Consider the following 17,619-nt stretch of genomic DNA (forward strand, 5'->3'; position numbering starts at 1 on the left):
TTTTTTTTCAACGCCCAGAGCGTAATATAGGACGTGCTTACATGGGTCGGCCCAGTTTGGAGTTTTTTCTGTTTAAAACGTTTTTTATAACTTATATGTGGCATTAGTGGGTAATTTTAGTCAACTTTAAAGGTAATTTGGATGACGTACGGAAGAAGCACTATCTCTCCCTAATAATAAAGCAGCGACGGCTTCTGTCGTCCGTCGTGGCGCTTTTACAAAAAAGCCCCTCATGTTTTTGCTATTCAATGCGTAGTCCTTATACCAAAACAAGTCAACGAAGCGGTACAGGCGAAAAAAAGAAAAAAAAGCAGTCGCACGCACCTCCCGATCCAATCTCAACCTCCAGCGCGCCGCCACCTCCTGCCCCGCCCGACACCGGCGACGGTCGATCCGATGTTCGCCGGCCGCCGGCACCACTTGCACCGCCCAACGCCGCTGCCAGCTGCGTCGTGGCTAAGGGGGCAACAGTCGCCGCTGCCCCACCTTGTCATGCCGTTCACGGAGGCGAGGCGACCACCGCCACCGTAGGGCCCAGCGTCGCCTCCCACCTGCGCCGCCCTGCGCCGCTGCCACGTAGGCGACCGCCGCCGCCCACCTGCGTTCAAGGAGGCGAGGCGACCACCGCCACCGCAGGTATTTCGTTAGCTTCGGCCACCTGTTTGTTCATAAGGGGGTACACAGGAACCCTGAGTTCAAATTCTTCTCCCAGAAGTTGAATACAGGTCAGCATGGATTGAAAGCTCAAGCGATCGAAGAGCGTTCCTAAGCTCAAGAACGGATCGCCGACGAGTCCGACTAAAGGTAATTCATTTGGTTGTCCACTTCCCTCTACTCTATTCATTAAGAGACATGTTTTTTCCTTGGACTCAACGTGTGTAGGATTCTCCCTTCATTTGCTTTGAGATTTACAGAAAACTGTTATGTATAGAAAAAGGCAAAGAAAAACAAGAATAAAGTAAAAAGAAACATGCTAATCAAGTATTTTTTGTTCAGCTTCACCTAAGAGCCTAAAGTGGCATGACGGGCACCAAACTAAACAAGAATAAAGTTAAAACTCAATTATTTTCTGCCAACAAGAGATTCTTGGATGATGCACTGAACTATCTCTGAATATTTATGCGCGAATCAAATACATAATAACATGTATATTTCCGGTTGTAGAACTCCATAACTACATATATTGAGATTGATAACTTCACATTATAAAAGCAACACTAAGATGCTGGTACCCAGAAACATTAATATTGCTGGTTACCATCGTTTTGGAAAACACTTGACGCATTGAGGAGACGCCCTTTTTCGAAAACAGAAACGACCATTAGGAAAACATTCAGAATAACCCCTGTACCCAGGCAAATAGATCAAAACTGAAATTTGATATGAATTGGGTGTGCTTTCTAAGATTTGTTTAAATCGGGTTTATATTCTGTGAACTCCATTTTAATTTTAGTGATTTTACACCCTTGCATTTGGATCCGAGATTCTATATGAATATATTTTTAGCAAATTACGTGTCGAATTTCTGGTTACTATGGCATCTGCATTATTTTCTGCCAACAAGAAATAAATTATGTTATATGTGTCGTCTTAATTATTGTAGTTTCCAAATGCAATGCACCATGATATTCATGGACTCTAGGTTCAGTGGTGCTGGCTTAGCTTGCATCCTCCTGGTCAACGTGTTATCTTTCTTCCTGTTTTTTGACTCTCAAGAGTAGTTAGATAGAAATACACAAAATAATCCTTGTTAAGGGCAGCATGCCAAAGATCTATTTAATCCCCTAGATTCAAACATATGTCACCATTTGACCCAACAGGAGTAGTTTTAAAAGCAAAATATTCTCTTAGTAAAATAATATATAATCTGTGTGTGTATCTTACCCACTTGATTATTGAGTACCGTCGTTTGTGTGTCCATTCAATTTCTCATATGAAGCTACTGAATCTGACAATTCCTTTTATTTTACAACGCTATTGCTTATTTTTCCTATCAAAAATAAACTAGAGTGAATTAACGATTTGTGTTTCTTTAGATGTTCTCGGTTGGGTGTCCTCTCTACTACTGAAGTTTTACCACCATCTGGTGGTGTTTGAGAGCACAGACGTCATACTTTCATCAGCAACGGCCAAATCCCCAGCGCCGCCGATGATGTACACCCCTGTACCCCTTGACCATACCCCTTGACATCCAGTACCTCGCGTCTGCTCAACTTGAACACCTCCTCAGTACGTACATCTCTGAATTTTGCCCTTGCTTGAGAAGGCCGAGCATTGTTTTGTTGTAGCTATAATTTGAGTTTAGAAGATATACTCCTCTCTTTTTGACGTCAATTTTTTCAGTTGATTTTGCTCGAGGATGGTGCCCTTTATGTGCATGAACTGATGGGTGTGTTCACAACGTAGAGCAGTGCTTCTTTGTCCAGTCTCATGTCTTTCTCTTCAGCACGGATCAGTGAGTACTACCGAGCAAAAATGTCCTTATCTTCGTTTGTTTCTTCCTTTTCCTTACTACTTTTGTGGCCCCAAATCTCACGATGGCTCTATGCATGTTCTTTTTGTTGACATGAATTTTACCATGAAAATTTCCTACTGATCTACAATGTTCTGCTATCTAAATTTGTATGTATATTGTGAATGAGTAGACACTGGTGCAGAAACCCAATTGGATGAAAATACTGACTACAGAGAGGTGTAATTATTAATTATTTTCTTGCCTTAAAAGATATGCAACTAGCAGAGTTTCTTATTTTCATCAATTGGGTCCGAAGTGAAGAACTTATGTGGACAGTTTGGCAGATTTCAATGGCAAGATTTTTGTACAATTACAGTGGCAGATTTCAAAAGCAAGATTTTTGTACAATTATAGTGGCACATTTTAGAAATTTGTAGAGCACATGATTTAATTATAGTGGCACATTTCAGAAATTTGTAGAGCACATGATTTACAAAAACTAGATATTCTGTGAAGCTGTGTACTTCTTACCCATTGCACTAATCTTTTGCTTTGAGCGATTGGCTAAAAGAAAGTACTTCCTTTGGAATAAGCTTTCGTGCACTCACAAGTATAATCTCTCCATTTCCTTATTTCTTGTTCTTCCGCCAGTAGTATTTGTTTTAGCTACAATTTGCCCTTGAATAAATCACTCATGCTATTTTAATGATGTTTATTCTAGCCGTTTGCTCATGTGAACAGAAACATTTTATCTGTTTAATGTGAGACATAAATCAAACAACTACTCGTGTAATAGGTTATGGGGTGTGATGATCTTTCGGTCGCTACAGGAGTGATGCGAGGGGGGTACGGGCTGTGGTCCAGGGAGGAGTCTGCTCACACTGGCATCAATGTGTGTCTCTTTTGTTCCTTCATGTTGTTTGTAGAGATAATATAAGTAAAACTCTCATGATGGTCTTGTGGTAACTATATGATCAATCGGTGTGAAGTTTCACTCTATTTGTATGAAAGTTCATATGTTTGCATCTCTACTTGCACTTCGATGACGATGTGGAGCTCAAGTAGATGTCGACAAAGAGTGAGGACGGAGCTTTTCACATACAAAATTCGTGATCCAAATATCAATAACCTAACCCGGTGCAACGCACGGGCACTTTTACTAGTTTGCTATATTAGTAGGTAAGCTAAGATAAATATCTTTTGCTTTGCCGCCGCCGTCATCGGGAGTCCACCGTGTGCCGCCTGTGTTGCTGCGATATGAATACTTTTCGATGGAGACACGCACATAGGTGCGGGCTTGAAGCATATTTTTCCGGCGAGACACAGTTTTGTTATATAAGCACCTATGGCGATTTTTTCTGCAGGCTGGAGCTGGCTCGCGCAAATAGCTGTTCGATCAAGCTGACTCGATGCGCAGGTACAGACTATACATATGCACATTGCACAATTGGCAGCCTTGCATACGTACGTCTTAGTAAGACCAAACTTGCTTCATTTGGGTCCTGGTCGTTGCTGCTGTTGCCGGAGCGCTGAAGATGTAGAAACTGAACAAGACAGGAGTCATCGGCCTGGACAAATTACATATACAAACTATCACCCAAGGAACGAAGGAATAAGATCCTAAGCAGGAAACTATATGTATACTTAAAACCATGTACTCCTATATTCCATCACCCTGTTTTGTGTTTTGTTGTCTTTCAGTTTTACTACCTGCATGCACGTGATGTACATATTGCTGTTACAATTCACGGTCCATGTCAAGAAAAAGATATATGCCATTCTCCGGGTTCATAGTTGGCGTTGATATAGATAAATATTATTATATAGTTGATAAATGGATAACTGGATAATATTAACAGGCTAATTTTAGTATTTTTTTTTTTGCTAATGAAGTTTAGGTATGTAAGTATTTAGTTCACGGTTGAGCTCGAACTGATGACAATTGATTTGAAACAAATTGGTAGGCCGTGTTTCATCTCGCATGACATGACCTGTCGGTGTCACCTTCTTCTCTCACCGCACTTCCTGCTGGAGTTGTGTGGTTGTGCCCGTGAAAAAAAGGAAGTCCAAGTGTGAGATGGATCTTGCATGGCTTGCAGCAAAAAGGAAGTTTATGTAAGTGCACAACGGTCTATACAAACATTTCCGCACTGAGATGCATGTTCACTAAATCAGCTACAACGAATGTATTTTCTTTGTACAAAACAGCCACGATTTTTGCTGTCCTACTTTATATGCTAACTTATTGTTTTTAACAAAACTACAGATATTATGCTGGGCTACAGATGGTGGAGGCGCTAAATAATGAAGATTGTATATACATGTTGTAAGCTAGCATTTATATATTCTAACTAACCCAGCCACCTCCAATGCGTGAATAAGGACACAAGGATTCAGTTTGATTGGTATACCATTTGCAAAACCAAGTAGTTATAAATAGTTTACTCTCTCTAAACCGTTTTGGATTTTGAGGAGCCAATATCAGGTAAAACTAACCTATCTGCCTAGAAAAGTGACCAATAGACTAATCTACAATAGTATATTTATTCGTACCAACGTAAACATAATCTTAGTAAAAAAATAATAATCTACAATTCCATACTATGGTCCGTGTTACATTAAAATGTATCAACCTCTAAATTGTCGTGTGTTTTGCAATAAATAGGGTAGATATCTATATTTTCAATTGAAAATTGTTCATCCAGATATTACCAATAAAGATGATATTATATTTAATTTGATTTTAGTGTTCATCCAGGAGTAGATAGGATAAATTTAAATATTCAACACTTTCAATGCAGTAAAGATGATGCCCTCGCATCATGCTAGTTTTGAAAAAAATGAAAATATGGACGGATTCAAAGAAACCCTCCGAAGAACCAACTCAGCCTACGCCTAGACAACTCATAAACATACATGGACTGGCAAATTCGTTTCTGTGCTAGCAACTGACTAACTCCACGCCGAGTGGTCACCAGTAATCATGGAGATGGGTCAGTTGTGCGCGTCAGTCATTTGCATCGGTGAGCAGTCAGATATCCGATGCGCTGACACAGACAAGTGCTACTGAAACCATATCCCTCGCTGGTTGAATAGCCTGAGCAAATAAAGAAGCTCGTCGTTTGACATCTTGGACGGCCTCTTCCCGGCGAGCCCGGTGGATGCCAATGCACTGACAATCCTTTCCTTGAAAGCCCCGACCTCCTCCGTGCTGAAACCAGCTGCTCGGTCGCAGCTCTCCTCATCTTCGTCGCTGCAGGCTTCGTCATTACGGTCGTCATCAAGAACACCGAGGATGATGCCACCGCCTGTGCATCTCTCGGTTCTCTGAGACCGCTTGAGAAGATCTAGGATCTTCCTTTTCTGCTTGAAGATGGCACCGAGGGTCTTGTTCTTCTGCCCGAAGCACTCCCGTGTGAAGCCCAGCCACTCGGCGAGGTCGACCTCAGGCGGAGCCGCCCTCGGCCGGATCTCGACGAGGGAAGAGTCTACCCTGGGCATGGGAACGAAGTCCCGCTTGCTCACGTCCATGAGCAGCTTCACGTCCGCTACCATGCCAACGTTGGCTGCCAGGCGGTTATACTCCGAGTCGCCTGGCATGGCCACGAGCCGCCGCGCGAACTCCTTCTGCAGCAGGAGCGTTGCTGTCCGAAAGTGGTACGCCCCGAACAGCAGCTTCGCGATGAGCGGCGAGGAGATCCCGTAGGGGATGTTAGCCACACAAACGTCGAACTCCGGGAATTCGGTCTCCATGGCGTCCCCCTGGATCACCTGGCAATGGAGAAAGAAAATTACATTCGTCATTTGAGTTTAGGCATTTGATCGAGCAAGTGGTGGGCACCGGCAGATGCAGACCGTGAGCTTGCGCGTCATGTCAAGTGCCCCGAACCGGGCTGTCACTGCGTCCACCATGCGCGGGTCTATCTCTACGGCGGTGACGCGGTTGACCGGGAAGGCAAGGAGGCGGGCTGTGAGGTTGCCGGTGCCGGGGCCGACCTCGAGTACGGCGTCGCCCGGGCGGAGGGCGGCATGACGCACGATGGCGTCGAGGACACGTGGGTTGGTGAGCAGGTGCTGCCCCCGCGGCTTGTGTAGCCGGAAGCGCCCATCCCACGCCTCCGTCGCCAGCGACGACGATGAGAGGGAGGACGAGGCGTACAAGGAGGCTAGGCGGGCTCCAGAGTTGGAGACGGCGCGGTTCATATCCGGTATGGCTCGGTTCGCTCTAGAGTATGAACTACGAAGTACTTTAGAACAACATGAAGGACGGATTTTTTTTCACTGTTTTAATCCATAAGACGTAAGTAATTCACAGAATAAACTCGATCTGAAAGTATTTTCGGATCTGACCCTTTTAGAAACGCCAGAGTCCGTGGTGTTGCTGCTCCACGTAGAAACGCCTGTCTATCGTGGCGTTTCTGGTCTACATTGAAACGCCAGTCTAGCGTGCGTTGCAGCCCCAGACCGAAACGCCAATGCCTTTGGCGTTGCAACCCAGGCGACAAACGCCATGAATAATGGCGTTTCTACCGCCATTATTCGTTGCGCGGTAGAAACGCTATTATTCATGGCGTTTGTCACCTGGGTGGCAACGCCAAAGGCATTGGCGTTTCGGTCTGGGCCTGCAACGCAAGCTAGACTGGCGTTCCAATGTAGACCAGAAACGCCTCGATAGACAGGCGTTTCTACGTGGAGCAGCAACGCCACGGACTCTGACGTTTCTAAAAGGGTCAGATCCGGAAATACTTTCAGATCGAGTTCATTCTGTGAATTACTTATGTCTTATGGGTTAAAACAGTGAAAAAATCCTTGAGGACTAGCCAAACTGGACAAATCCTGCGTATGAGCACATCCGGTTGCGCATTCGAACAAATATAATATTTCACTACCGCATTCACATATTTTACATTGAGATTCTTGAATTCATATGAAATTATGCAAGCCAATTACATAAACTAATGTCATATGACCGAACGTAAATAGCGTCTATATTAAATTTATTTAAAGTGCACAATCAAACATTTCTTCTTAATTTTCATTGTGAGTTTACGTATGTTTTATCAGTGAATAGTTGTGTGTTGTCGGGTTCACTAAAAACCGGGGTACCACGACCCGTCTGTCGGTGGCCCCAAGGTCAACATTTGGGCCGGCCCGCAGAGGATGGCTTGGCGCTCCAAAAGAAGCAGCCTCGTGAGGCCCCTCATCGCCAGGCTAGGCCTAGCCAAGGCCACCAAGTATCGAAACGCCTCGCAAGGCTCCCCTTGCGAAGCATGTCGTACGACGCCAGTCGCGGGGCTCCACGCCCATCACGTGGATGACGTCCCACTGCCAAGATAAGTACGATGGGACATAACCGTCCCCATTCTGGTGATAAGGAAGTAGCGGAGTCTGCCTCATCAAAGAAAGCCCAAAAGCATTTCCTCTTTGGTGCAAGGACATCACGACGGGTCGGCGCGTCGGGACGGAGGTCATTGCCGAGCGCACAAACATGTCAGGATGACCACTTTATCCGACGAAGACCGTCTTTAGTCAGGATAAGCCTGCACGCTTGTCCGGGCTGTCCCGTTTGAATTACCATCCAGTGACAATCCTTTCCCTCTCATATTTTCAGGAAAGAGGACCAAGACACTACAAAGGGGCGGGGCCGCTTCCATGTAAGGGGGTAGGGCCATTCTCCCCCTCACCTCGTGTACCTCGAGCCACAAGCTCTCCATTGAAGAGCAATCCAACACATGCAGGAGTAAGGTATTACATCGTAGGTGACCCGAACCTTATTGTGTGTGTTCGTTTTATTCGGTTTACATGGTTTGGTTTATACGTTTTTATGGTTTTTACGGTATTAATACTTCGGTAAATACGGTATCAAATTAAGATACAGATCGATTTTGGTATATACCAAATTATTTCTGCATGGTTTCGGTATATACCATAAAAATCAAAGTTGTCGTGAATTTGAAAATGGCATGTAACAATTTACAAATTTATGATTCAAAACATATATCTATTTACACAAAGAGTACATAACTATATGCAAGTGTATATTCTTGCATGGGTTCGATGGTTATGGACGTACTTAGCATTTTTTTAAGAGAAATATGACTATTGTACAAGAAAAATGGATGTGGTTGACAGGAAATATGGCTCATGTACAAAAACGACTACTTATATGGTTTTCCGTCTAAAGATATAAACATATAATTTTTATTTCCATTTATTCGGTTAACCATTAGGTTTTTCTGTATATACCATGAAAACCATAGTTCAAAACTGTATGAAAAGTTCATACCATGCCCAAGCCATAAACCATAAAAACCATTAAATTGGTTAGGTTCGGTTTAGTTTTCGTATGGTTTTTTGGTTTGGTTTGAGAATGCACAGAGTGACACGAACGGGGATAGCTCGTGCGTCTCTTTCGTGCCTGGTGTGAGTGAGTGAGATCGTCATGGTCTCGCCGTAGTTGTGGTCTGGTCATAGGTTGCCAAGGTGAAAACACAAATGCTCCCTAAGGTGGTTTTGGTAATTAATCATAACATATGCATCATTGGACTAATGATCTTATCCAAGTATATTGCAGAAAAGTTCAAATATGCCTTGGCTATAGGATTGTGAGGAGATGCCCCTTGATGTAAGGAAAGGAATATGATTGGCTCAAGCTTCAAGCAAAAAGACTCTACATTTTACATTTGTGAGAAATCATTTTGAGTCCATAGGAAAGCCAATATAATTAAAAAAGGGTGAGGTACTATGATGAATTGGTTGCTCAAGTGCTTAGAAGTAGCCACCAAAAATATTCATCCATTCTCCCACAAAATATCTCTATCCAAAGCTAAAAATCCAAAATCGGTGCCACTAACTATTTCCATTCGGCCCTACCGATTTTACACTTGCCACATCCTATACCAAACCCTACCATATCGGTACCACCAACTTTCACATTGGTGACACCGAGCTTCAGTGACCAACTTTCTGTTGAAGAAGATTTCAATAATCATAATTTCCGAGTTTGAAATCGGTATCATCGAGATTTGGAAACTGGTCTAGGTCATCGTATCGGTACCACCGAGATTCGTATATCGGTCTCACTGAGAATTAAAAAGTTGCCACATTTAGTGTAATTCGGTACCACCGAGATTCATTTCGGTGTCACCGAGTTGGGCAATAATGTTTTAACGGTTGGATTTTCAGGGATGCCTATATATACCCTCCACCTACCTCTCATTCATAGAGGAAGCACTCATAACACACTTACACTTGCCAGATCCATTTTCCTGAGAGAGAACCAACTACTCATGTGTTGAGATCAAGAGATTCCCTCCCAACCATTTGAACCTTGATTTCTAGCCTCCCCAAGTTGCTTTCCACAAGATCAATCTCTCCTACCCATGCAAAATCTGTGAGAGAGAGATTGAGTGTTGGGGAGACTATCTTTTGAAGCACAAGAGCAAGGAGTTCATCGTTCAACCGCATCTATTACCTTTTGAAGGATGGTGCCTCCTAGATTGCTTAGGTGTCGTTTCGAAACCTCCTACTTTGTGTTGTGGAGTTGAACCAAGATGTTTGTAAGGGCAATGAGATCGCCTACTTCATGAAGATCTACCGTGGGTGAGGCTAGTCCTGTGTGGACGGAAGCCGTGGTGGAATAGACAAGGCCGCTTCTTTGTGGACCCCTTGTGGGTGGAGCCCTCCATGGACTCTCACAGCCGTTACCCTCCGTGGGTTGAAATCTCCAATAACATGGACGTATGATAGCGCCACCTATCAGAACCATGCCAAAAATCGCCATGTCGACCTTTGCGTTTGATCTCCCTACCTTGCCCTCTACTTTACATTTGCATGTCTTACTTTCCGTTGCTATACTATTAGATATGCATGTGTATGGTGAACTTGACTACTCATAATTGTTAAAACTAGCCCACAACTAAAATTAGGAACGTGCTAAGTCTTTATCCTGTCAAGTAGTCTAATCACCCCCTAGACATACTTTCGATCCTACAAGTAGTATCACAGCTTTGGTCTCCATTGCATTGGTTTCACAACCTAGCATAGTCTGGCATCTAGTGAGGGAAATTATCATCGTAGAGGTCCATATTTCAATGGCACTAATTTCGCTAGTTGGAAGCATAAGATGAAAATGCATATTCTTGGTCATAATCCTGCCGTTTGGGCTGTTGTTCGTGTTCGTGTGCAAGGTCATTTCTTCGGAGAAGGAAAAGAACCGGATCGTGATGCGACATCAGATGAGCTGAAATGTTGCAATATAATGCTCAAGCCTGTGATATCATGTTCAACTGCTTGTGTCCCGAAGAATTCAACAAAATCAGTCACCTTGAGAATGCAAAGGAAATTTGGGATACTTTGACTGATATGCACGAAGGTACTGATTCTGTGAGGGAATCTAAGTTGGATGTGCTTCAAAGTCAACTAGACAAGTTCAAGATGAAGCATTGTGAAGGAGTCGCTCATATGTATTCTAGGCTAGCTCTCATCACAAATGAGATTGACGGCTGAGGAAGTGAAGAGATGACCGGCAAATTCATCATCCGGAAGATACTTAGAGCCTTGGATGGAAGCTACGACACCGTGTGCACATTAATCCAAATGATGCCAAACTACAAGGATCTCAAGCCAACTGAAATCAATAGAATGATTGTTGCTCATGAAATGTCTCTCAAGGACAAAGATGAGTTGCACAAGAAGTCAAGGGGTGCTTACAAAGCTTCAATGATACTCCCGCTTCTTCAAGTGACAACCTTGTTACCAATGAAGAGATCAACCTCATGGTCATAAAATTCAGCAAGTTCTACAAGAGTAGAGGCAAATAAAGAAGTTGAAGCTCAAGATATGATGAGAAGCGTTCGTCTAGTCGTAACCGAATCTGCTACAACTGTGGAAAGCTCAGACACTATTCCAATGAGTGCTCGTCTCCCCATAGACGAACAGAAGAGTCACCTAGATGACAAAGCTCAAGAGATGAGTCACCTCATAGAGAGAGAAGGAGTAGAGAAGATCATTATAAACAAAGACACTCCCGGAGAGGCAAAGAATCGGAGAATAAGGACAAGTACACTAAGAGAAATTCAAGAAGAAGACATCAAGCTCAAGTTGGTAAATGGATTTCTGGCTCCGAGTGTGACAACCAATCTGAGAGAAGCTACCACTCAAACTATGACTATAGTCAAGATGAAGGTGTTGCCGGTCTTGCACTCGTTTCCTCCAACTCCTACAACTTATTTCATTCACCAAATGAAGGGATTGAAAACTGCTTCATGGAAAAAGGCCCCAAGGTATCACACCTCGAGTACTTTGACTTTGATAGTGATGAGGATTACTTGTTAGGGGAAGATTACTTGCTCTTTGATAATACTAGTGATAACATTGAAAATGAACTTGAAAATAATCATGCTAGTCAAGAGAAATCGAATGATGATGATAAGAAAGAGATTGAACAACTAACTAAAGAATTAAACGCTCTTAAGTTAGCTCATTAAACTACTCTAGAAGATCATAGAGAGCTTGCAAGAACTCATGAGAAGTTGTGCTTCGAGAAACTACATTTAGAGCAAGAACATGAGTTTCTAAAAGCAACCAATGATGATCTTCGAAAGGAGAGTTCTTCTTATCTAGCCAAACGATTACTCTTGTCTACTTTTGTTCCACAAGTTAAACCTAAGAACACTAGTAACAAAGGAAAGAAAGTTTCTTCATCCAGTAACATCAATACTAAATCTAGATCAAATGATGTTGTTCCTAGTAGCTCTCTTGATTCAACAAATATTTCTCTTAGCCAAGTTACACTTGAGCAAGAAAACGATTTATTGAAAGGGATTATAGAGAGAGGTGTCTTCAAGAGTCTTGCCGGAAGTAAGCAATTCGAGGAAATTGTGTGCAAGCAAGGAGGACATCGGAACAAGCAAGGTGTTGGCTACTTCAATGTTAACGGAGATGTTTGGGAAGAAGGTACGTATCCCATTCCCAAGTTTGTTCCTTGAGAGAAGTATGATCCTACTCCTCCCAGCGGAACAATCTCTCAAGATGGCCTTCTACCATAGGACCAAAAGGGAAAGGCAAATATTCAAGAGGAGATTGACTTATTTGAGGAAGAACCCCAAGACAAGGTCGAGTGGGTTCCGAAGGACACTTCTAGTACTACCTCATCTAGTGGTACCACAACTCCAAGGATCACCATCAAGGTGATGTGGGTCCCAAAGAGGAAGAACTAGAAAGATCTTGAGGGGTGACTCGCCAATGAAATTCACTCTTATTCGTTTTGGCAAGAACTATATGCAATCAACTCCAACCATATGCATTAGTTCAAGGAGTCACACTTTCCCTCAAAGGTGAGCAAGGGACAAGGTAATTAATGCATCTTTGTACATCACATCCCATGTATTTCACTCTATGTCCATAGATATCCTTGCATTTGTTCCTTTTGCTTTGGACTAACCCATGTAAGTGAGAAGAGTAAGAAACAACAAGCATTGCTCCCAACTCAAGATGATCTTCATCAACAATGAGCATCCACCACTACTACACCTACTTGAAGTCTTCTACAATAAAACCTAAGGTTAGTTTATCCCTCTTAGGGGAGATGTCACATCTAGGGGCTGATTTACTATAAGACTTGAGTATAAGCATCTCCTAAACGATGTGAACACATTAATGAATTATGTAAAAGTGGTACCCCACTTATGCTTAATCGATGAGTATGACCTATGGTCAAGTATCCTTAGTTGTCTCCTAAGTAAATATACTCATATATAGATGACTTCGTCATCGCCAAAGTGTTTGATAGATGCTAGAATGTTTGTGCATGTTCACCATGTTTTATTTGACATCTTATTGTGTGAGCATGTTGGTATGCATATTTTTCTCATTCGAGGATATCCAATTGTTGTTATTTCGCATTCTATTTCTTTTGGCCAATTGGATGTACAAGAATGCCTAAGTACTAAATACCTTTCTCTCGCTATGTATGTTTCTTGTCTCAAATTCTATTCATGCTTCATCACAAAATTTGAGCAAGCTCTTTAGGGACACTCTGTGTGAGGAGCACTTGGAGATCCGTCTCGACAAGGACTGAATTCCAAAACCTCCCAAAGTTCATCTCAGTGTGACCAACCTCAAAATCTCGGTCCCACTCAAGCCTAGGATTGATCAGGTTTTCTCATCTCGGTACTTTTCGGATTCACTAGGTTTTCTGTCAGCTGACAGGTAAGGAACTCGCTGGCACCAAAAATTCAATCTCGGTGTCATCGACAGCCAGGAGATATATATATCTAGCGAAACCCGATGGTTGAAACACTTCCTCAAACGTCGTCCGCTCCACCTGCTCGCTGTCCCGCCCTAGTCCCGTGGACTTCTTCTTTATCCTCCCGTGTGCGTGTGACATCCCCGGTTTAAGCTACTGTAATCAATGTAGTTAGGCTATAGTAATCACACGCAAATGCTGCGATGTCATCAAGATTAACTAAGACAAATTGCCACTTGATAAAAACCAAAACTAAATTCAAATTTAAAGTAAAGTCAAATAAATTATTTCTTCAAACTCTAAAATAAAAATCATGATTGGCTTGAAAATATTCCCTAAGTATTTTTCAATGTGAAACCAACATTTTACCAAGTATTTAAATGCCCTAAATTATTGAAAACAGAGGCCAAAACTATTATTTAAATGCCTTTTGTTTTATGAAAATTACAAACATTTTCAGATGGTCTTTAATCTTTTTGTGGCAGTACTGAATATTGCAATGTGAATAATGGACTAGGTCACATATGTTACAAAAGCTAAAAAGTGCTGCAAATAAAGCCAAAACAGAATAGAAATACTAAAGCAATAATTAAACACATAAAAAAGAAAATACTAATACGTTACTGTGCAGATGGGCTATATGCTGGTACGGTGCTTTTGGCCCAACCCACCCTCGCCTTTCTCCTACCCACGTACACATGAGTCAGAGGCCATGGCGTGGTGCACATCAAGGGCACCATGCCCGTGGATGCTCTCCATGTCGCTCCCATTGGACTACAATAGCGTCGAACGAAAACCCTAGCTCGCCCTCGTCCATTCCCCCCTCGATCCCCTTTGTCCCCCTTCATCTCTAGCCCAAATTCGATCTTGGAAAATTCGTGGTCATCGCTGCCTCGCCCATGTTGACGCGTCCAACCACCTCTCCGGCATGCGGCTGGCTTCGTACATCTCGGGCACTAGCTCAAGCCGGGGAGCTGCATAACTCGCATCATCGTCTTCTTCTTCGGCCGGCTATCACAATCTCATTTTCGCTCCCGTCTCTTCGGTCCACCCCGCGCCTCCCCGAGCACGTCACCAGACCCGCAGTGAGCCCCTCTATCGATTCCCGCCTGTTTACCCATTGATTCGTTGCCGTATACCACTGTCTATGTTGGGGAACGTGATACGTCTCCAACGTATGTACTTTTCCTAACAGTTTTCCTCTTGTTTTGGACTCTAATTTGCATGATTTGAATGAAATAAACCCCGGACTGACGCTGTTTTCAGCAGAACTACCATGGTGTTGTTTTTGTGCAGAAATAAAAGTTCTCAGGATGGAACGAAACTTTGCGAGGATTTTTTTATATCAATAAAGAGAATTTAGAGATCCAAGAGCCACCTGAGGGGGGCACCTGGGTGGGCAAAACCATACAGGGCGCGCCTGCCCCCCCAGGCGCACCCCGGTGGGTTGTCCCCACCTGGTGGCCCCTATGACCGTGAAACCGACGCTATAAAATTACATTATTCCAGAAAAAATGAGGGAGAAAGAATTACCTCGTTTCACGAGATGGAGCCGCCGCTGTCTCGTGTTCTTCATCGGGAGGCCAGATCTGGAGTCCGTTTGGGGCTTCAGAGAGGGGGATCTTCGATCTTCGTCATCACCAACACATCTCCATCGGCAATTCCATGATGCTCCCCGCCGGGAGTGAGTAATTCCTTCATAGGCTCGCTGGTCGGTGATGAGTTGGATGAGATTCATCATGTAATCAGTTAGTTCTGTTAGGGCTTGATCCCTAGTATCCACTATGTTCTGAGATTGATGTTGCTATGAATTTGCCATGCTTAATGCTTGTCACTTTGGGCTCGGGTGCCATGATTTCAGATCTGAACCATTTATGTTATCACCATTATATCCATATTATAGATCTGATCTTGGAATTTATAGTCACCTACTACGTGTTATGATCCGGCAACCCCGGAGTGACAATAGTCGGGACCACTCCCGGTGATGACCATAGTTTGAGGAATTCATGTATTCACCGTGTGTTAATTCTTTGTTCCGGTTCTCTATTAAAAGGAGGCCTTAATATCCCTTAGTTTCCAATAGAACCCTGCTGCCACGGGAGGGTAGGACAAAAGATCTCATGCAAGTTCTTTCCATAAGCACGTATGACTATTTACCGAATACATGCCTACATTATATTTATGAACTGGAGCTACTGTCGTATCGCCCTAGGTTATAACTGTCTGATGATGAATATTATCCAACGAGTCACCGATCCAATGCCTACGAATTTACCTTATATTGTTCTTGCTAAGTTACTACTATTGCTACTGCTATCGTTACTCCTACAAAATCAATGTTATCACTTTTACCGTTATTATTGTTGCTGCTACTATCATCAAAACTATCATATTACTGTGCTACTAATCACTATGCTGTAGATGATTAAATTCCAGGTGTGGTTGAATTGACAACTCAGCTGCTAATACCTTCAGATATTCTTTGGCTCCCCTTGTATCGAATCTATAAATTTGGGTTGATTACTCTACCCTCGAAAACTGTTGCGATCCCCTATACTTGTGGGTTATCAAGACCTTTTTCTCGCGCCGTTGCCGGGGAGCATAACAATATTTGTTGAGTCACTTGGGATTATTATCATATTATCACTATGAAGAATCTGAAGGAGGCTAAGACTAAGATTTTCCCCTCTAAGACGAGGGGAGGTAAGGAACTGCCATCCAGCTCCGCTTTAGATTTACCTTCTCTTATAAGTAAACATGCAACACCACTAAATGTTATTAATTCTGATATGTCGCAAGTTATTGATGATGCTACTTCTGCTATGAATACTACTCATGATGATGCTATTACCTTGCTTAATGATGATGTGCCACTAGGTGAATTTCTTGATGAATAAATTGCTAGAGTAAGACATCATGATATTGTTGAATCTGATGATGAAGTTGAAACTGAGAATCTTGAAACACCTACTAGAACTAGTCCCCCTAGATATGAATTGCCAAAGGTACCGAAAGGTTATACTATGAGTGAGGAGGCAACTACAGATATTCTTGCCTGTAAGGATAGAGATGATCTAGAGAAATTATTATGAAAGTATAAGGAAAAATCTCTGAATGCTAAAATGAAATGTGATCCTGAGTTTGCTACTTCACCTATCTTTATTGATGATAAGGATTATGAATTCTCTGTCGACCCAGAGTTAATCACTTTGGTTGAATCTCATCCTTTCCATGGTTATGAAACTGAAACTGTTGTGGCACATCTTACTAAGTTGAATGATATAGCCACCCTTTTTGCTCATGATGAGAAGATTCACTATTACTATATTCTCTAGTTATTTCCGTTCTCATTAAAGGGTGATGCTAAAGCTTGGAACAATACTCTTGCTCCAGGTTCTGTGTGTAATCCCCAGGATATGATTTATTACTTCTCCGAAAATTATTTCCGTGCTCATAAGAAACAAGCTGCCTTGCAGGAAATATTTAACTTTGTGCAAATTGAAGAAGAGAGTCTCCCACAAACTTGGGGGAGGCTTCTCCAATTGCTTAATGCTTTGCCTGATCATCCTCTTAAGAAAAATGAAATACTTGATATCTTCTATAATGGACTAACTGATGCTTCTATGGATTTCCTAGATAGTTGTGCTTGTTGTGCTTTCAGAGAACAAACTATTGGGCAAGCTGAAGAATTATTGAATAACATATTGAAAAATTATGATGATTGGACTCCTCCTGAAACATCTATTAAACCCACTCCGAAGAAGAGGGGTATCTTATATCTCAGTTCTGAAGATATGCAAGGGGGCAAAGAAATCTATGAAGGAAAAAGGTATTAAAGCCGAGGATGTTAAAAATTTACCACCTATCGAAGAAATACATGGGCTTGAAGCACCACCACCACCTAAGGTGGTAG

The 17,619-nt window shown here is 42.6% G+C and overlaps 1 protein-coding gene and 1 long non-coding RNA gene across 2 annotated transcripts; one reads left to right on the top strand and one right to left on the bottom strand.

Moving 5' to 3' along the window:
• The first annotated feature begins 463 nt into the window (after positions 1–463).
• On the top strand, positions 464–2,724 carry LOC123429962. Its single transcript, XR_006622797.1, has 2 exons — positions 464–636; positions 713–2,724. It is a non-coding gene; the product is annotated as an uncharacterized LOC123429962 (long non-coding RNA).
• A 2,439-nt stretch (positions 2,725–5,163) lies between these two features.
• On the bottom strand, positions 5,164–6,680 carry LOC123429963 (ribosomal RNA small subunit methyltransferase, mitochondrial-like). Its single transcript, XM_045113927.1, has 2 exons — positions 6,311–6,680; positions 5,164–6,226 (listed from the first exon to the last, which is right to left on the bottom strand). The coding sequence occupies exons 1-2, from the start codon at positions 6,656–6,658 to the stop codon at positions 5,519–5,521; spliced, it is 1,056 nt and encodes a 351-aa protein (XP_044969862.1). The 5' UTR covers positions 6,659–6,680; the 3' UTR covers positions 5,164–5,518.
• Positions 6,681–17,619: the final 10,939 nt, after the last annotated feature.

The sequence above is a fragment of the Hordeum vulgare genome, chromosome 2H (genome assembly GCF_904849725.1).
Source record: "Hordeum vulgare subsp. vulgare chromosome 2H, MorexV3_pseudomolecules_assembly, whole genome shotgun sequence".
NCBI classification, from domain to species: Eukaryota; Viridiplantae; Streptophyta; class Magnoliopsida; order Poales; family Poaceae; genus Hordeum; species Hordeum vulgare.